This window comes from Myotis myotis, unplaced genomic scaffold (assembly GCF_014108235.1).
Source record: "Myotis myotis isolate mMyoMyo1 unplaced genomic scaffold, mMyoMyo1.p scaffold_m19_p_13, whole genome shotgun sequence".
NCBI lineage: Eukaryota > Metazoa > Chordata > Mammalia > Chiroptera > Vespertilionidae > Myotis > Myotis myotis.
The window spans coordinates 14,208,319-14,229,330 of NW_023416317.1; the positions used below are offsets into that span (position 1 = coordinate 14,208,319).

The following is a 21,012-nucleotide window of genomic DNA, read 5'->3' on the forward strand; positions in this document are numbered from 1 at the left end:
TCTTTAACCCTTATTTCAGATGCTCAAAAGGGTTCATGGAGCTCCTTTAAACTATAGATCTACAGTCTTCTTCAACTTGATAAAGTTTTGGCAATTATTTTTTCAAATATTTTTAGCCACCCCACCCATTATTCTAATTAAATGAACATTAGACTGCTTGATATTATACCATAGATGACTGATACTCTGTTAATTATTTTTAAATCTTTTGTATCATTGTGCTTCACTTTGGATAGTTTATATTGCTATCTTTTTTTTAAATATATTTTTATTGATTTCAGAGAGGAAGAGAGAGGAGAGAAAGATCAATGAGGAGTGACAATCATCTATCGGCTGCCTCTTGCATTCCCCCCTCTACCCGCACTGGGGATTGAGCCCAAAACTTGGGTATGTGCCCCGGACCGGGAATCGAACCATGACCTCCTCCTGGTTCATAGGTCAATGCTCAATCACTGAGCCATACCCAGCTGGGCTCTATTGCTATCTTTTAAGTTTGCTGATTTCTTCTTTTGTAGCATCTAATCTGTTATTAATCCCATCCAATTTTTTGATTTAACTTCTATATGTTTCATCTCTAGAAAGTTCATATCTTTATACACACACACACACACACACACACACACACACACACACTAGAGGCCTGATGCATGAAATTTGTGTAAGGGGCTCGGCCCTCGCAGCCCCATCGGCCCTCAGAACCTCAGCTGCCTCAGCCAGCCCTCGCAGCCCCTCGCAGCCCCAGCTTCGTCCAGAAGGTTGTCTGGATGATCATCCTGCTGTTCAGCCTAATTAGTATATTAGCTCTTTATTATATAGGATTCTGTCTCTCTTTACATTGTGTTCATGTTTTCCTTTAAATACTTAAACACAGTTATAACAGTTTTTAAATCTTTGACTGCTAATTCCATCATTTCTAGATCTGCTTATTTTAATTATTTTACTTTTAAATTTATATTACATTTTACTGCTTCTTGGGAAGTTCAGGAATGCTTCACTAGATGATGGACATTTTTGATGCTTTGAATTGTTATCTTCCTTTAAAGATTGTTGAATTTTGTTCTGCTAGTTCAGAGGTTAACAAACAAAACCTGTGGGCCAAATCCAGCCCATGACCTAATTTTGTCTAACCCATGAGCTAAGAATGGTTTTTTATATATTAAAGGGTTATTTCTAAAAAGAAGAAGAAGAAGAAAATACAAAAGATTTTTTAAAAGAAGGAGAAAAAGAATACACAGCAGATATTGTATGTGGCCCACAAATCCTAAAATATTAACTATCTAGCTTTCTATAGAAAAGAGTTTGCCAACCCCTTTAGTTACATAGTTCAATTACTTGAATTCAGATTTTTCCTTTCAAATATTGTTTTAAGATTTGTTAGGGCAGGTGTAGAGAATAGCTTGTACTCAATGGATAATTTAGCTTCAACTTCTTAAGTGTAGCCCTTCTGGGGCCTTTACTGGAAGCAAGGTCTCTGTGTCCCTTCCTTAAAAGGTATGTTGAAAATCTACTCTGCTAGGTAAAAACTGTAATTGGTATTAATGGTAAAATAATTAAAAAGATTTCATCATTGTTCATGGGAAATTATTAAAGGAAGAAATAAAAACCTGCTAAATCATTGTGAGCTCCTTTTTGAAAAACCTTTAGTGGCTTTTCAGTACCATGTAGAATAATGACAAAAGTACACTTTGATAGTCTTCTTACCTCAACTAATCAGACCTCTTTTCTGCCATTCCATTCTTATCTTCTTAATGAATAGCATTTTATTGTTATTTAATTTTAATATAGTTTATAAGTAAGTAACATATTCCTGTGGTTCAAAACTGAAACACTATTTTGAATCACATGAATATATGAATACAATGAAAAGTGTACCTCCAGTCTTCATCTCTGACTTATTCAACACCCTTCCCCCTCAGGCAATTAATGTCATCTGCTCTTTGTTATCCTTTTATGCACATACAAGAGGCCCGGTGCACAAAAATTTGTGAACTCGGGGGGGGGGGCAGTGCCCTCAGCCCAGCCTGTGCCCTCTCACAGTCTGGGACCCCTCGGGGGATGACCATCTGCGGGCTTAGACCTGCTCCCCGGGGGAATGGGCCTAAGCTGGCAGTCAGACATCCCTCTGGCAGCCCGGAAGCCCTCAGGGGATGTCCACTTGGCAGTGGGGAGCAGACCTAAGCTGCAGTCAGACATCCTTAGTGCTGCTGAGGAGGCAGGAGAGGCTCCCACCACTGCCGCTATCCTGGCATCCATCAGCCTGGCTTCTGGCTGAGCAGAGCTCCCCCATGTGGAAGCCCACTGACCACCAGAGGGCAGCTCCTGCATTGAGCGTCTGCCCCCTGGTGGTCAGTGTGTGTCATAGTGACCAGTCATTCCCAGTCTTTCTGCTGTTAGGGTCAGTTTGCATATTACCCTTTTACTATACAGGATAGAGGCCTGGTGCATGGGTGGGGGCCGGCTGGTTTGCCCTGAAGGGTGTCCCAGATCAGGTTGGGGATCCCACTTGGGTGCCTGGCGAGCCTGGATGAGGGGCTGATGGCTATTTTCCAGCTGGCCACACCCCTTTTAGAGGGGTCCCCACTGAGGTGCCTGGCCAGTCTGGGTGAGGGGCTGAGGGCCATTTTCAGACTGGCCGGCGACGGAAGCTCCCAGCCTCTCCTTTTTTTTATTTTATTTTTTTTATTCTGGGGTTGTTTAGCGTCTTTATTTATTTATTTTTTTTAATTAAATCTTTATTGTTCAGATTATTACATTGGTTCCTCTTTTTTCCCCACCATAACTCCCCTCCACACAAATCCCACCCCACCCTCCGCCCTCCCCACCCACTGTCCTCATCCATAGGTGCACGATTATTGTCCAATCTCTTCCCGCACCCCCCACACCCCTTTCCCCCCGCAAGAATAGTCAATCCATTCTCTTTCTATGTCCCTGATTCTATTACAATCACCACTTCATTCTGTTCATCAGATTATTTATTCACTTGATTTTTAGATTCACTTGTTGATAGATGTGTATTTGTTGTTCATAATTTGTATCTTTACCTTTTTCTTCTTCTTCCTCTTCTTAAAGGATACCTTTCAGCATTTCATATAATACTGGTTTGGTGGTGATGAACTCCTTTAGCTTTTTCTTATCTGTGAAGCTCTTTATCTGGCCTTCACTTCTGAATGATAGCTTTGCTGGATAAAGTAGTCTTTGGTTGTAGGTTCTTGGTATTCATCACTTTGAATATTTCTTGCCACTCCCTTCTGGCCTGCAAAGTTTCTGTTGAGAAATCAGCTGACATTCATATGGGTACTCCCTTGTAGGTAACTGATTTTCTTTCTCTTGCTGCTTTTAGGATTCTCTCTTTGTCTTTTGCTCTTGGCTTTTTAATTATGTTGTATCTTGGTGTGGTCCTCTTTGGATTCCTTTTGTTTGGGGTTCTCTGCACTTCCTGGACTTGTAAGTCTATTTCTTTCACCAGGTAGGGGAAGTTTTCTGTCATTATTTCTTCAAATAGGTTTTCAATATCTTGCTCTCTCTCTTCTTCTGGCACCCCTATAATTCGGATGTTGGTACGCTAGAAGCTGTCCCAGAGGCTCCTTACACTGTCTTCGTATTTTTGGATTCTTTTTTCATTTTGCTTTTCAGGTTGGGTGTTTTTTGCTTCTTCGTATTTGAAATCTTTGACTTGATTGCTCCTGCTTGCTCCTGCTCCGTGGCCGCCAGCCACCATCTTCGTTGGGTTAACTTGCATATAGTCACTTTGATTGGCTGGTGGGCATGGCTTAAGGCATCGTGAAGGTGCGGTCAATTTGCATGTTTGTCTTTTATTAGATTAGCTGATCTGGAAGCTCCACTCATAATTTCTACATTTATTTGTCTGGCCAAAACTTAGTACATGACCACATATAGCTGGAAAAAAAAGGTTAGGAAAACTTGAGGTTCTGCCGAAACCGGTTTGGCTCAGTGGATAGAGCATCGGCCTGTGGACTGAAAGGTCCCAGGTTCAATTCCGGTCAAGGGCATGTACCTGGTTTGCAGACACATCCCCAGTAGGAGATGTGCAGGAGGCAGCTGATCAATGTTTCTCTCTCATCGATGTTTCTAACTATCTCTCTCCCTTCCTCTGTAAAAAATCAATAAAATATATTTTAAAAAACAAACAAACAAAAAAAAAACTTGAGGTTCTATTGCCAAAAGGAGACAAAGAAGGGGGACAATTATGGTCTCTGTTATACTGAATGAGGTTGAACATCTCTTCATATATTTAAGATCAATTTCTATTTCATTTTCTGTAAACTGTTCATGTTCTTTGCCCGTTTTTCTTTTGGATTGTTAGTCTTATTTAATCAATTTATAGACACTTTTTATGTATTAAATAAATTATGCATTGTCTGTGATACGCTGGGTGCTTTTCTTGGCCATTAAACTCATATTTTACTCTTTGTTGGTTTTCAGTAATAAAGATGTTAGGTGAAATAAAAATTACTCTAAAAATCATAACTTTTCTTTCTTTAACAGATAACTCCAGCTATAACAAATTATGTAACTGACAAACTGGGGAAAAAGTTTGTAGAGCCTCCACCATTTGATTTGACAAAGAGTTACTGGGATTCAAATTGCACTATTCCCTTAATTTTTGTGCTATCTCCTGGAGCAGATCCCATGGCCAGTAAGTGTATATGCTATCAACTTTAAAGAAATTATAAATAAATCATCATACTTAATATCCACTTTTATATGACTGTAAGTCAGTAAATTTAGTACTTATAAGGAAAGGAAATTAGAATTTTCCAATTAAATACCTATTACTAAAAACATAAGCCATAATTTATTATTTTAGAGTAAGCAGTAAAACCATTTTTTTTGTGCCCTCTTAGGCCTGCTGAAATTTGCAAATGATAAAGCTATGACTGGAAATAAATTTCAAGCTATTTCACTGGGACAGGGACAAGGACCAATTGCAACAAAAATGATTAAAGCAGCAATAGAAGAAGGAACTTGGGTTTGCCTACAGAATTGTCACCTTGCTGTCTCCTGGATGCCCATGTTGGAAAAAATATGTGAAGATTTTTCCCCTGATGTCTGTAACTCATCTTTTAGGCTTTGGCTTACAAGTTATCCATCTCCAAAAGTATGATTATTTCCTATGGAGTTCAGTACACTTATTTAATTATCTGTTACATGTGTATCTTAGTCATGCTCTAAATGCTTAACTTTAAGAGGTTTAAAGAAAAACATTTCTGAAGTCCTCTTTTATGCCTATTGCATGCATTTTTAGGACTCAAGCTGGTTATTTTGAGTAATGCTCTGTTTTATTTTGTCTTAGTTCCCCGTAACAATTCTACAAAACGGAGTGAAAATGACTAATGAACCTCCTACAGGTCTTCGGCTAAATCTCCTCCAATCATATCTCACTGATCCAATTTCTGATCATCATTTTTTTAATGGATGCCATGGAAAGGAGTTGGTAATATTCAGCTTCTGGAACTTTTAAAATATGTTTTTATACTGATAGAATATAGAAATAGAAATATTTAATTTAAGAATATTAAGCCAAAACCGGTTTGGCTCAGTGGATGGAGCGTCAGCCTGTGGACTGAAAGGTCCCAGGTTCAATTCCGATCAGGGGCATGTACCTGGGTTGTGGGCACATCCCCAGTGGGAGATGTGCAGGAGGCGGCTGATCGATGTTTCTCTCCCATCGATGTTTCTAACTCTCTATCTCTCTCTCCCTTCCTCTCTGTAAAAAATCAATAAAATATATTTTTTAAAAAAAGAATATTAAATGTTAGGCATTTTCTAAGAAGACAGAAATTGTACCTATCTTGTTCATTTTTTTCCCAATAGTTTATTTTATCTTAGTTTTTAAACCAAAACCCAATAGTGTATTCGATTAAGACCCAAGAATAGCTATCTAGTTTACATCATTTATTCATTCAACAAATATGTGTGTAAGGTACTGTCCTAGGTACAAGATAGGAAACAATGAGAATAAAATAGACAATCCCCCAAAAATCTGCCTTCATGGAACTTAAATTTTAGCAGTAATGTTTTGATGTATTAATAATGCTTTTCAATGTATCCATGTAAAACAGTTTTGCATATGATATTGGATACTCGAGGAGTCCCAATAAATAGTACTCCTTTCCATGCCTGAATTCTTACCAATTAAGAAACAGGGAAAAGTATAAGTGCATGGGAATCAAATTATAACCTTAATTACTGATGTAGACTAAGTTGGAAGATGTAGTTTGTCTGTGAACAAATGGGCTTCATATTACTGAACCCAGAATTAAGCAGACTTATCCACCCATAGAAACAGAAAAATTCCTTCCTGCAGAAAGCTCGCTTCTAAAAGAGAAAAGGGAAAAGCTGAGCAAAGCATATCTGGTTAACTTTTCCAAAATTTATTGATCAGATAGGTCACTCCCCTCTCCTGAATGAGTACAAGGAAGGAGAAAATTCAGGAGTATTACATTAATTGAACTTTCTCCACATGGAAGAAAACATTAGTACTAGGGGAAATCCCCTGCCCTCACCTCCAATACATGCATGCTGTATATCATATTTGCTTATTAGACTGAGAAAAATAATGATATTGAAGGTAAAGGATTGAATTTGGATGCAAACTAGTTTGTTTCTGCTTATTGATATTTTCTGTGTGCCCTAGTTCTGAATGATGATTTTGTTTGTAACTCTGGAAGAAAAAGAGGAAACTAGGTAGTTTTAGCTATGAAAAGAATGGAGGTGTGGTGTCTGATTCCCACTCAGGGTCTGAGCTTTTGCAATTAGAGGAGAGAGCCAGAAGCAGAGAAGGGAAATTTTTAAAGATTCCAAACACAAGTTGAGCTGCTTTGAGGCTTAGATGACCCACATAAAGAATGGTACTGAGTTGGAAAAGCAGCACTCTCCTATATTACATCATTGAGCAAGCAACGCTGGCACATCAAGTTTTGAGATTAGTACAACATCCAAAGATAGCACCCTAGCCATGTATCTTCATTTTTATTCACCAAGCAACTGTTCTGGTAGTAAAAACAAATGGGAGCTAGGGTAACAGAAGAAAAAGAGTGTGGTTGCCCTGTGACAATTGGTTTTCAATGTGCATCACATTCATCTGGCAGGGCCTCACTGCCAGATTTTCTGACTCAGTTGTTTTGGGATAGAGCTTAAAAAATGCATCTCTAGGTGATGCTGATATTGATGGTCCTGGAAGCACACTTTGAGAACCATTGCCCTAGGGTTTCTGTAGCTGACTGGGGGTTTTTTGTAGGCACATATGAAACTCCTTTGGAGGCTCCCAGAAATAACTGAGATGCCCTTTGATAAGACTAATTTATGACCATTGGGCCAGCAATAATTTGAACTATCATCATTTAGCTATTAAAAGTAAATATGATCTTTATAATCACAGTTAAATTGGCATCTTGGCCATTTAAATTATCTAGCAATGATAACATATTAGTTATTTGTCAGTTTATATAGCTGTCTCCTATAACCAGCTGTGTGCCCCTTAAGGGCAAGGATACATTTCTGAATTTCCATCCACTCATCAATTCATCTATCCGATAAATATTTCTTGAATACATTAGGTGTAAGACACTCTTCTAGGAACTGGTAATGAACATATAAACATATCAAAATCTCTGTCTTCATGGAGCTTACATTCTAGTCAAGGGAAATATATGCAAGGCAAGCTTAAGCATAATCCCCGTAAACCTCAGGCCGTATTAATGTTACAGATGTCAGTGGCCCTCTCCTGGAGATTCTGATTCACTAAGTCCAAAGTGGAGCTCAGGAACTGGTATAATAAACAAGTAACAAAGGAAATTCATATGTTAACTAGTTTGAAAACTATTACCATGATTGTATTATGAACTATGGGAGGACAAAGAAAGGAGGGGAGAAAGGAAACAAATATTTATTGAACTCCAGCAGGAATATACAAGCCTTATAACTCTATCATATATATATATATATATATATATATATATATATATATATATATATATATATATATATCAACCTTGTTTTTTAAATAAGGAAACTCAGGCAAATCAAATAAAGTGTCTAAGTCATATAGCTCACAAGTGTTAGAGGTGGGATTTGGTACCCAGATCATTGTCTCTTCCCACTTCTGTGTGATTGAGGAAAACTTCTTGGAGAAAGTGACATTTGAAGTAGACACAGGAACTATGCCTAAAGGCACAGAATTATGACAAAGCTGTTGAAAAAACAACAAGTAGCTTATTTTGGCTTGACTGATGGGAGATAAGAGTGGGAAAGAATATAGGAACAAGACTGTGAAAATCTCTATATGCATTGCTAAGGAATTTGGATGAATAAACACAAACCAGCACCACATCATAGAAAACAAGCCAAAAGGCAGATCTCACTGATGCTGGGTTGATGATATCATCTTTAGGTAGATGATGATATTAGCCTGCTGCCACCTTGGGTTTAGTCACAAGATGTACCCTGGAAAATGTAATTCAGAGATCAGTTGGAAAAAAACACATATGGGTGTAGGGGAATGCTGCCTTCAGAAAGGATTATATATATTTAAGAGTGTTTTTAGAATATGTGAATGGTCACCTCAAGAAACCCATTATGTGAAAATATGAGAGGATGTTCACCTGCTGACTTAGGCCTGCTCCCTGGGGGATCGGGCCCAAGCTGGCAGTCAGACATCCCTCTGGCAGCCCAGCAGCTTTTGGGGATGTCCACTTGCCAGCAGGGAGCAGACCTAAGCTGCAGTCGGACATCCTTAGTGCTGCTGAGGAGGCAGGAGAGGCTCCCACCACCACTGCTGTGCTGGCAGCCATCAGCCTGGCTTGTGGCTGAGCAGGGCTCCCCCTATGGGAGCACACTGACCACCAGGGGCAGCTCCTGCATTGAGCGTCTGCCCCCTGGTGGTCAGTGTGTGTCATAGTGACCAGTCATTCCCAGTCATTCTGCTGTTAGAGTCAAATTGCATATTACCCTTTTATCATATAGAATAGAGGCCTGGTGCACGGGTGGGGGCCAACTGGTTTGCCCTGAAGGGTGTCCTGGACCAGGGTGGGGGTCCTGCTGGGGTGCCTGGCCAGCCTGGGTGAGGGGATGATGGCTGTTTGCAGGTTGGTCAAGTCCCCCAGTGGGGACCCTCACCCCATGGGGGTTTGGCCAGCCTGTGTGAAGGGCTGATGGCTGTTTTCAGGCTGCCCAAACCCCCTTAAGGGTGGGGGTCCCCACTGGGGTGCCTAGCCAGCCTGGGTGAGGGGCTGAGGGCTGTTTTCAGACTGACCAAGCCCCCCGGCAACCGAAGCTCCCAGCCTTTCCTTTTTTTTTTTTTTATTTGCTCCAGCTCCGTGGCCATGGCGACTGGAAGCAGGTATCTGGGGTTTATTTACCTTCTATAATTGAAACTTTGTTGCCTTGAGAGGAGGCAGCAGCCAGCCGGGAAGCTTGGCTTCTTCCATCAATGGGGCAACCAAGCCTCCTGCTTGCTCCAGCTCTGTGGCTGCCGGCCACCATCTTGGTTGGATTAATTTGGATATAGTTGCTCTGATTGGCTGGTGGGCGTGGCTTAAGGTGTAGTGAAGGTACAGTCAATTTGCATGTTTGTCTGTTATTAGGTAAGATAATAATTAAAGGGTAATATGCTAATTAGACCAGACATCTTCTGGCCATCATTCTGATGTTCTTCCTGACAAAGCCGGGGCCAGAGGGAAGTCAGCCTGGGTCCCAGGTGCCTGCGGGTGGCCAGAGGAGGGAAGCAGCCTGGGTCCCAGGTGCCAGAGGGAAGCTGGTGCCAGCAGCTGGGGGGAAAGAAGGCCTACTCTTGCACAAATTTTCATGCATCGGGCCTCTAGTAGGATAATAGTTATATATTCTCCTGCACTTGTAATCTCAAGCATGTGCCAATGAGTCTATAGGATAACAGTTAAGTATTGAAGTTATAAATACCTATGAACAATACCAAGGTATTATTAGCCAATACTTTGGTAAATGGTAGAGTCATTACATTTTAATGAATTTTAATATTATTGCAGTTTGTCTAGCTTTGAAGGTATTAAGTCATAAAATTAATACTTTTTAAGTAGAAGTTTTTAGTGATATATGATCACAGAACCTTACAATGAAAAAGATCACTGACTCCCCTTGCTTAACTGAAGGAAATCTGATCAGAATTTTTTTCTTGTTATATAATTTTTATATTAAAGGCATGGGAGAAGTTGCTGTTTGGAGTTTGTTTCTTTCATGCCCTCGTACAAGAGAGAAAGAAATTTGGTCCTCTTGGTTGGAATATTCCATATGGATTTAATGAATCAGACTTACGCATCAGTATTCGACAACTGCAGGTAAAATTAGAAAGGAACTAACACTAATGGAGGATAACTGTGTATCAGGCCCTTTGCTTAGAAAAACTTAATTCTCCCAACATCACTAATAGGTGGGTAGATAGCAATAATAATTACAACTATGGTTTATGAAGCACTATCTCCATCTGGATTTTTCTCCTGCTACAAATAATGGAAAACCCAATTCAAACTGGCTTAAACCATAATGAAACTTATCTCACATTAAAAAAAAAAGTGTAGAGGAAGCACAGGCTCTGGAAGTTGGTTGATTCAGCAAAAGTGTTGTCATCAGGACCCTGTCTTTTTGCAGTGCCCTCCTCAGTGTTGGCTTTATACAGGCCCTCGCTGTCCTCTCCTTTTCTCCACTCAGTGAAATCAACAATTTTGCTGTATCAGTCAACAGAAACAGGCTGTCTAATTTAAGTAGAAAGGAATTTATTGAAAGAATATTGGGTAGGTCATAGAATCTCCAAGATGGCTGGAGAACCAAGGCATCCAGAGTCATATTCAGAGTCACATCATATCTGGTAAGAGTAGAGCCTCCACTTTTCTTGAATATTAGACACTGCAGCTCACATACCTGCCACACACACACTGGTCTGCTGTAGGCCCTCTGATATAATAAAAACAATTCTTTGCTGTTCTTACTTCTTTGCTTAAAACCCTAGTTCAGTCTAGGATGGATGCATCTGAGGAACCAAGCCCAGGTCAGAGGTGTAGGCTTTAGCTATAAGGGAGGCTAGGACTCACAGTGTGAGACATTCAGATGGTTGGCAGGCTCCCTCCAAATAAATAAATAAATATCTACTGTAAATCCCTACTAACTCAGGCTTTGAACTCAGCACATTACTTATATTCTGATTCTCACAGCAACCCTATAAGGTTGGTACTATTCTTATTTTTAAGAAAGCCAAAACTAGGAAGTGAACTTGCCCAATTAGGTAAACACAGAATATTAATACTTTTCTGTTTTTTAGCTGTGATAAGGGCCTTTATGACATGTGGCCTCCGAAAGGTCACCCAAGATGACGCATGGTGATAATTCTTTCAACCCCACTTCTGTGTGGATAGATAGATAGATAGATAGATAGATATTTAATGTCATCTTAAAATAGAAATGAAGTGAAAGACTTTGTTTTTCTTGTTTTATGTTTCATTTTTTTCAGTTATTTATAAATGAATATGACACAATTCCATTTGAAGCTATCTCTTACCTGACTGGGGAGTGTAATTATGGAGGAAGAGTGACAGATGATTGGGACAGACGTCTCCTCTTAACCATGCTGGCTGACTTTTATAATACAAACATAATTGAAAACCCTCATTATAAATTTTCTCCCAGTGGAAACTATTTTGCACCTCCCAGAGGCACCTATAATGATTACATTGAATTCATTAAGGTAACTGATATCACTGAAAATAGGATTAGATTTAAGTGTGATTTTTCTAAAAAGCAAATAGTGAACAATTCCAAGGTAATGTATAGGGTTAGATAAGTATTATTTCAATCAATTTTCAAAATCTTTTGTTCCTAATAATTATTAAAAATTAGAAAAGTTTGATTCCATTATTGTTTGGTTGATTTTTAACCCTTTTTGGTTTGCATGTGTCTACCTTATGAATTAATGTATCCAGTGATAATGTGATGCTTGCTTGATCTATTCTGGTAGAAACTTCCATTTACTCAACACCCTGAGATATTTGGATTACATGAAAATGTTGATATCTCCAAAGACCTTCAACAAACAAAAGTCCTTTTTGAGTCCTTGCTTCTCACCCAGGGAGGCTCCAAACAGACAGGATCTTCAGGAAGTACTGACCAGATTCTATTTGAAATTAGCAGAGATATTCTCCGAAAGGTAATTTTAGTTTAAAATATGTTGCTTATAATATAAATCAAAATGGTACTGAAATGGCAATCTGAAAACTTCATTTAAGAGCATTATGACCTTGTGTGAGATATTTTACCTTTCTGAGCATTAGTTTCCAGATCTGTGAAGTGGTGACAAGAAGTATGGAACAGACTGATGAATTTTAGAGGGAAGGAGGAGAAGGGTGGGGAGAGATTAACCAGGGAATTTATATGCATATATGCATAGCCCATGGACAAAGACAGTAGTGTGGTGAAGGCTGGGAGGAGCAGGTGCAGGGTGGAGAAGGTTAATTGGGGGGGAGGGAAGGGGCAGGTATTTGTAATACTTTCAACAATAAAGATAAATTTAAAAAATAAATAAAGAAGTCGGGGTTGCATAGCAGCGAAGCCCCATCTGGCTTGCTCCTGCTCCTGACTCACTGCTGTTCACTCTGGCCCAAGAGCAAGTGGGTCTGGAAGGTGCTCTGCAGCCAAGGCTTTTAAAGATGCAGGAAAGACACCCATACAACCAGAGGTGGCAATTCTCCTAATTGGAATTACTCTAACTAGACACAACATAAAATCTTTGGAGAAGGTGCATACTTACTTGATCAGAGGGGCAACGGAAAAGAATCTCAAAGTGAAAGGTCTATTTCAGATGCCAGCCCAGGCTTTCAGAATCACTACAGGAAAAACTTCCTGTGGGGAGGGTTCTAAGACTTAGGAACAGTTTCAGATGAGGATCCACAAGCGACTCATTGACTTGCACAGTCCTTGATTGCTTCCATCAGTATTGAGTCTGAGTCCAGGTTTAAGTCACCATTGTAGATAGTTAAATCAACCTCTCACCCCACCCCACCCCCCTTTTTTTGTTAATCTTCACCCAAGTATATTTTTCCATTGATTCTTAAAGAGAGTGGAAGGGAGGGGTAGAGACAGAGAAAGAGGAACATCAATATGAGAGAAACACATCAATTGGTTGCCTCCCCCATGCACCCCGACTAAGGCTAGGGATTGAGCCTGCAACCAAGGTACACGTACCCTTGACCTAAATCCAACCGGGGACCCTACAGTCCAAGGCCGACGCTTTATCCACTGAGCCAAAGCAGCTAGGGCTTAAATCAACCTTTTTAATAAATTGACTATCAGTTGTTATAAATGACATAAATAAAAAAAGTACTTTGCATAACACCTACCACATGATAAGTTCTTAGGAACTATAGCTGTGGATGAGCTAATGAACGTATATGATTTATTGTCATTTCTAAGCAAAGATAATGGACCTACTTTAAAAAAATATTTTTTTTTTATTTCAGAGAGAGAAAGGGAGAGGGAGAGAGAGAAACATCAATGAGAGAGAAACATGTTTTTAAAAATATATATATTTTATTGATTTAAGAGAGGAAGGGAGAGGGAGATAGATAGAAATATCAGTGATGAGAGAGAATCATCAATCAGCTGCCTCCTGTACACCCACTACTGAAAATCAAGGGCACATGCCCAGGTAGCCGTGCCCTGACCAGGAACTGAACCAGCGACCTCCTGATACATGGGACAACTCTCAATCAACTGAGCTGCACCAACCAGAGCAATCATGGACCTACTTTTAAAAAATGGAGGAAATGGTCTGAACTTACTGGATCAAGGAGTGAATAGCTTTTAGGCTACCTTAGCAAGTGAGGAAGCACAGAATTAGCTGCTAGCACTCTTTCTTTTTTCATAATACAACCCAATGTTCTTAATTAGCCCTCTCACCGTTTTTCCTGTCTTAAATTCAATAAAGAACTAATGTAACTTTTAAAAACATCATGGTCCCAATCACAGTTCTTCACAATTCTTGTCTAGGCCAAATACTGTAATTATCCCCACAGTGTTAGGCACTCTGACATAGTATAACCTGTCCTTCTGCCTTGAAAGCCCATGGGCAGCACCACTCCTCAACTCTCACAGCTGGTAGCCTTGTCTGACATCACTCCTTAGGAGCCTACTCACTTGGCTGCTGCCACTGGAGAAGAGAGTGGAACAGCAATGCCTGTGACCCCTGAGTTAGAGCAAACTCGCCTCCTCTCACCCATACCCCTGGAATGCTGCTTCTGTTGTTACCCCTGATCCCTTACCATTTCTGTGATTTACCGCTGTGGGGAAAGTTCTCACCCTTGCAGAGTGGTGGCATTTACAAGATGCCTAACAGGAAGTTACCTGACACTGGAATCTGGGACTTATATGGGGTAGAAGGGTTGTACTAAGTCAAAGGGTCCTTGAGTGATACCACCTAGTGTGACTTAGAATTCTTTAGCAACACCCAGGGACCATCACCTGGAGATACTCTGGGCAGCTCAACTTTTTTTAGTTTGGTACTTCCCTGATTGGGAAACTTCTTTGTCCCTTAAGGAGTATGAATTCCAATGTCTTGCAGCTTGATCATCAGTCCCAAAGTCCCCTTCATCACTTCTCAAGCATCCCTGAGGTGCCTCAGAGAACAGACACTTGATGGCCTTCTCTTCCCAATGCCCTGGAGCCCTGCTACATTCACATATTATTTATTTATAGCATAAACTAAGCTATTTGAAGCCAGTTGATAATTGATTGGAAATCAATATAAAACAGTTATGAAATGGTACATCAGTTTTATCAATACAAAATAAGATTCAATTTACAAAAGGAAATTATACTACTTTTCAGAAATGTTTATCTTCTGCAAAGTGCTATGTCCTGCAGCATGGGCCTTGGGAGTTAAAGACTTGTGGGTTTAAACAGATCACTTTTTGGCTGTGTGCCCTCGGGCAGTTACTTATCCTCTCTTTACTTAAATGCCTCATCTGTAAATGGATATAATAATGGCCAACTAAGAGGAAATAGTAAGAATTAAATTGAGATGATGTATGGAGCCCTAGCCAGTTTGGCTCAGTGGATAGAACATCAGCCCATGGACTGAAGGGTCCCGGGTTGGATTCCAGTCAAGGGCACAGTCATGGGCACATATCTCGGTTGCAGGATCGATCCCTAGCTCTGGTCAGGGAGGATAAACAAAAAACAAAACAAAACCAAAAAAAAAAAAAGAGAGAGATGATGTATAGAAAGCAGGCACATAGTAACTGCTTAGTGCTAGCTATTAGTATTATCGCTGAATGAAACTATCTATTCTAGAGTAATATGTGATCTTTAAAAATCTATTCTCTTAGCTACCAAATGATTTTGACATTGAAGCAGCCCTGTTGAAGTATCCTGTGAGCTATGAAGAGAGCATGAATACTGTGTTAGTACAAGAAATGGAAAGATTTAACAAGTAAGGATCTATATCCCCAGTGATCCATAAGGTGACCAACCAAAGTTGGTAAAAGTTGGTATTGACTTAAAGCTTTAAGAAAAAAATTATCAAAACCTGCCATTTCTTTATAATTTCCCCCTTTTTAAATTCATAATTTAACTGCATAACCTTTTGCCTCAGAAGTAAGGATATCTTTTATAATGTAAAAATAATGATGAAAAAGAAATCTGGTTAAAAATATTTATTAGAATTTCTCATCAATCCATTATTAGTTTCTTCAGAAACTAAAGATGAAATGAGCATTAATGAGGCCTGTGTGTAGTCACATCTTTTGACATTTTTCTTCCATTTAACATATATACACCTTGTTTTTCTTCCTGAGTACAATCTAGGTTGATTAGGTACCCCATTCTAGCAAACAGATTATATATGCTTTGAATTTTTAAATTGCATTTTCTACAATTCAGTCTGGGCTTAAGGAATGGAGATTGTTTTGGTCATGAATTTTCTAAGTGTTTCCAAGTTTATTTGGGTTTCCAGACTTGTTTTAAAATAAAATATTAATTCAGTATTTTGTAAGACCATACATATAATAAGTATTCACAAGAACTTATCTATAATAACAAAAGCATAATATGCTAATTAGGCTGACAACCTTCCAGACGAAGACAGGACTGCGAGGGCCGAGCCCCTTGCACAAATTTCGTGCATCAGGCCTCTAGTGTGTAATAACATATTACCCCTCACATCAGGTGTATTTAGGCTTCTAGCCTAAAACCCTGACATCAGATGTATTTATAGTATTATTAGCAGGTTGGGCCTAAGTGGGAAGCAGATTATTCAAAAGTGCATAAATGAATATAAGCTTTATGTTTTGAGGCAGTTTCCCAAATTCAACCATTGTATAACACTTTTATAACTTTTTCCACATTTAAAAGTCACCTGTAACATTATTTATGTAACATTTTTCTATTAATCATTCTCTGCTTAAATTAGCTTGGTCCTATGCAATAATACCCAAAAAACTAGTTGTATTATTTACTTTATTTAAACTATTTATTTTTAAAATGAAAAATGTTAATTTAAGTATAACTTAAAATAACCTTACATTGCCAAGTAGAAGTGACCATACTTTGGGAAACACCCTTATAAAGCTGTGAATGAGATTCCTGCTGTTTCTTCTGAAAAGATTCCATGTTGATATTCATTTCACATATATGTTGATCATATAATTGCTTTCCTTGCAGTTTAATTAAAACTATACGTAGCACTCTACAGGACCTCGAGAAAGCTATTAAGGGTGTGGTTGTAATGGACTCTGCATTGGAGGCACTCTCCGGAAGTTTGCTTGTTGGGAAAGTTCCAGAAATATGGGCCCAACGATCATATCCAAGTCTTAAGCCCCTAGGAAGTTACATCACAGATTTTTTAGCCCGGTTGAACTTTTTACAGGTAAAAGATTATATATAATGGGGAGACTTTAGAAATTGGCTATGGTCACTTGAGATCTCTGAGTTGAATGGAATGTGATTAGTAGTTTCATGGTAATCTAACCAAAATTTTAAAATATTTAAAATTACACATATTTCAAAGCATTGAATAGAGAATTAAAATTTTGCTTTACTCAAACCCAAGTAATATGTGACATTTATATTTTCAAAGATTCTGCTTTTGTGGTAAATCACCAAAAGAGCCTGAGGCTTGGGTCTATCAATAATTGGGCATTGTCTTTTTTAAAATATGTTTTTATTGATTTCAGAAAGGAAGGGAGAGGGGTGGGGAGAGAGAGAGAGAAACATCAATGATGACAGAATTTCATTGATTGGCTGCCTCCTGCACAACCCCCGCTGGGGATCGAGCCCACAACCTGGGCATGCATCTTGACCAGGAATCGAACCCTGACCTCCTGGTTCATAGGTCTATGTTCAACCACTGAGCCACGCCAGCCGGGCTGGGCATTGTCTTAAAATCAGTTGCTTCTATCTCATAAAACCAGGGAAAAGATGAATGCTTTGAAATCTCATTCACTCCCCCCCTCACCCCCCACCAACCCCATCACCCCACCACCCCACCACCACTCCCTTCTGGCCAACTCCCGCCCCAAATACACACATGAAAGGATGCTCAGGGCAGGAAAGCAAGCATAGGGCAAGGCGCTATTTTTCCTCACTAACTCCTCAGCTCACGCCCATCTTATGGTTGATATTTATGTAGAGGTACCAGGTGGGGAAAAACCCAAAAATACTTTTTGTAAATTTACACAGTTATATGACCTTTCAGTGTTCAGTTGCCTTTTTATTATATAAAAGCTTTATTTGTTTCACTGTAGAAGCTAATCATAAAATATCCAGTGCTTGTAAAGGTTAGAGGGACAGGCTTTTTCAGACATCACTTTTCAATTTTTGTCAATCTTGTTGTGTTAATTTAAATTTCTTTGATTATTTATTAGTGAGCATGGGCTTCTTTTGGTATGTGTGCTTGCCATTTGTATTTTTCTGTGAATTGCCTGTTCATCTCCTAGGCCATTTTTCTTTTGGACTACTTAGCAATTTTTAATTTCTAGGAGCATTTTATGTAGATTAATATTTAACAAAACAGCACAGAATAGTGGTTTTAAGTGTTTAAGCTCTAGAAGAGTTGTCACTTCCTAGCCTCAGTTTCTTTATCCATAAAAATGGGCATTTTTATCTCATAGGGTAACAGTCTACAATATGTGATAAGCATTCAATAAATGTGGACTATTCTTTCGTAAAATTAGAAACTGTTGGCTTTTATCAAATGCTTTCTCAGCATTTTTTGCTGGTGATCATTTTTTATCTTCTTTAGCTCATTATTGCATTGAATTATATCACTACATTTCCAAGTGTAAAATCATTCTTGTGTTTCTAGAAAAATCCCTCTTGGTCAGTGGTACCTTATTCTTTTAATTGATTCCATTTGGATATTTTTAGGGCTTTTGATATACATTACCTATTTATCCTCCAGAAAATTTATTCAACTATAGCCCCACCAATAGTGAATAAGTGCCTATTTCTCAGTAATTAGTGTTCATTTTTATCTTTGCTAATTTGATAAGTGAGCATGTCTACCCCTGGGTGATTCCTAGGCATGTCTACAATATGTCTTTGACTTCTTCCTATATGTACCAGTCTCTTTCTGTCCCTTATCAAAAGCATCTGACATAGTTAATTCCATCCTCCCCTTGCCACACTTTTACTTTTTTTTATACCCTAATTTATTTCCCAAACTTTTCTAGAACTTTTATTGGAATTGCTTGCATTTCAATATATACTGCTTTGTTCCTGAAGGGCCTGATGAGTCTTCAGCTTAGTCCCCTAGAGGGTCCTGGCATGGCGCCAGCTGGGACAGTCTCCAGGATAAATTCAATTTGTTGTTGTTAATTTAAGTTCACATCAAACTCTTTACAATCTGAAATTTGCATTGCCACTTGAAATCATCCCATTTCAATGAGTAAAAAAGGTCTCATTATTGAGCACTTCATCACCCTTTTCCACAAATCTTCCCCTGAATGGATCTCCTTCCCCCATTGTTCCCTTACCCTTACAGAAGCTGCACATTTTTGCCATATCTTTCTTTCTCCTGGACTCTTGACTTCACCTCTTAATAATTCTTAGAGTTAACAAATTAAGCAAATGAGTCATCTGGAGTTTCCTGTCCTTTTTTTTCTCTCATTTCTCTCCCACCATTGACTCTATTTATCTTCCCCTTCTCCTTTCTGTACCTTTTTTTTAAAAAGCTTTTTTGCACACTGGCTATCATTTCATATTAAATCCAGGATCCGACAGTATCTGTGTGAAGTTGAGCAAGATACTCATCTTTCTGAACCCAGTTTCCTCACCTGTAAAATGATAGGAAAATACCTAACTCATTGAGTTATTTTGTGAACTAAATGAGGTAATGCATGTAAAGTTCTTACCACAGTGCCTGGTGTGTACAAAGCACTCAGTTAATTGTAGCTTGTATATAAGTAGCTGACCCAGACACTCCTGACATTCTTGACTAAATGAAGCTGTGGAATGAGCAGTGGAATTTTCTAAGCACTTGCCTTCTGGGTTCTTACAGCTTCCTTGTGTGAAGTGCTGGTTCTGCCTAGCTTGTGCCCTCATGGAACTCCATCTCTTTCTCTACTTCTTGATCTGATAGCTTGTACTGTCCTAATATCTCTAGCAGGGGTTTGTTCTCTTCCTCCCAGGAAGCAAAGTTGGCTTCTTCCCATAGCGTGCTGCTCACTCAGAAACAAAGTGCATTTTATTAATTCATCTGTTCGGTCAACAAATGTAAATTGAGACTCCACTTTGTCCAAAACACCTTGTTGTTGGACAAAGTTGCCAAATCGCCTCCAAGTTGCCAATAGCCTATAGGGAGATAGTGTATGTATCTATGAAAAAAACTAATGCAGTATAGTAAGGGATCTGTCACAAAAGACTAAAGTGCTTTGGGAACTCAAAGAGAGGAGAGAGTTCTTTTAGCTCAGGAAAGCAGCTTGTTTATTGGATGAGGTAGCATTGGAACTGGGTCTAAAGCAGCGGTTCTCAACCTGTGACCCTTTCACAGGGGTCGCCTAAAACCATCGGAAAATACATATATAATTACATATTGTTTTGTGATTAATCACTATGCTTTAATTATGTTCAATTCGTAACAATGAAATTGGGGCTAACCACAACATGAGGACCTGTATTAAAGGGTCGCGGCATTAGGAAGGTGGAGAGCCACTGGTCTAAAGGATAAATGAGTTGGACACTACAAAAAAAGGAGGAGGACTTAAGAGAGATAGCTGTGGCGTGATGTAATTTAGATGGATTCTGCTATAAAATTTTTGACATAAGCTAAAACAAAATTTGTTTCTTTGTGTAATTGAAAAATCAGGTGGTAAAGTGGCTCCAGGCAGGGTGTGAGTTGGGGTACAAACATGGTCACCTAGTCTTGGTTTCTTGCACTTCATCTCTTGGCTCCAGTATCTGTGGGGTAACTGTATTCTCAGATTCTCCTCTGATGGTAGCACGATAGCAACAGCAACTCTAGCCTCACAACTTTATGGAGAGTTGAGAATGAGTCTTTTCTCCAAAAGTCCCAGCAAGAATCTCAGCATCTCTGGCTTTGCTTGGGTCACATGTCCATAACTGAATCAATCCTTATGACTGGAGGTATGATTGGCTAGGCAATGAACCCCTTGCCTTCCAAAAGGTGTAATACCACTGCCAGAAGAGCCCAGAGTGAGAGTGTAGGAGGGTTCATCCACCAGAGGGACATAAGAGTATTTTCACTTTAAGATAAGTAGAAAAAAACAACAGATGTCCACCCAGTGCGAAGAAGAGACATGCAAATGGTGCATTCTGGTTAGAACGTAAGATGCTTGAAGGGAATTAAAAAGGATAGAGCTGAGATACAAGTTGGGGCCAGATTGTGAAGTGTCTTGAACAGAAGACTAAGGTGTTTACACTACAGTGTATTTAGACTTTAATGTGGTGGCATAGTAGTAGGTCCCTGAAAAATGATGCAAGATGTTAAACCTGATCCAAACCATGCATGGCCCGGTA

At 39.2% G+C, this 21,012-nt stretch overlaps 1 protein-coding gene across 1 annotated transcript in view; it reads left to right on the top strand.

The window, feature by feature from the left end:
• DNAH12 (dynein axonemal heavy chain 12) overlaps positions 1–21,012 on the top strand; it is a 233,864-nt gene that overhangs the window by 208,340 nt on the left and 4,512 nt on the right. Inside the window, exons 63-70 of the mRNA XM_036331828.1 lie at positions 4,507–4,657; positions 4,866–5,119; positions 5,315–5,455; positions 10,194–10,331; positions 11,498–11,731; positions 12,002–12,190; positions 15,366–15,469; positions 16,699–16,903. Coding sequence (XP_036187721.1) covers positions 4,507–4,657; positions 4,866–5,119; positions 5,315–5,455; positions 10,194–10,331; positions 11,498–11,731; positions 12,002–12,190; positions 15,366–15,469; positions 16,699–16,903 — 1,416 coding nt within the window. The remainder of the gene's footprint in view (positions 1–4,506; positions 4,658–4,865; positions 5,120–5,314; positions 5,456–10,193; positions 10,332–11,497; positions 11,732–12,001; positions 12,191–15,365; positions 15,470–16,698; positions 16,904–21,012) is intronic.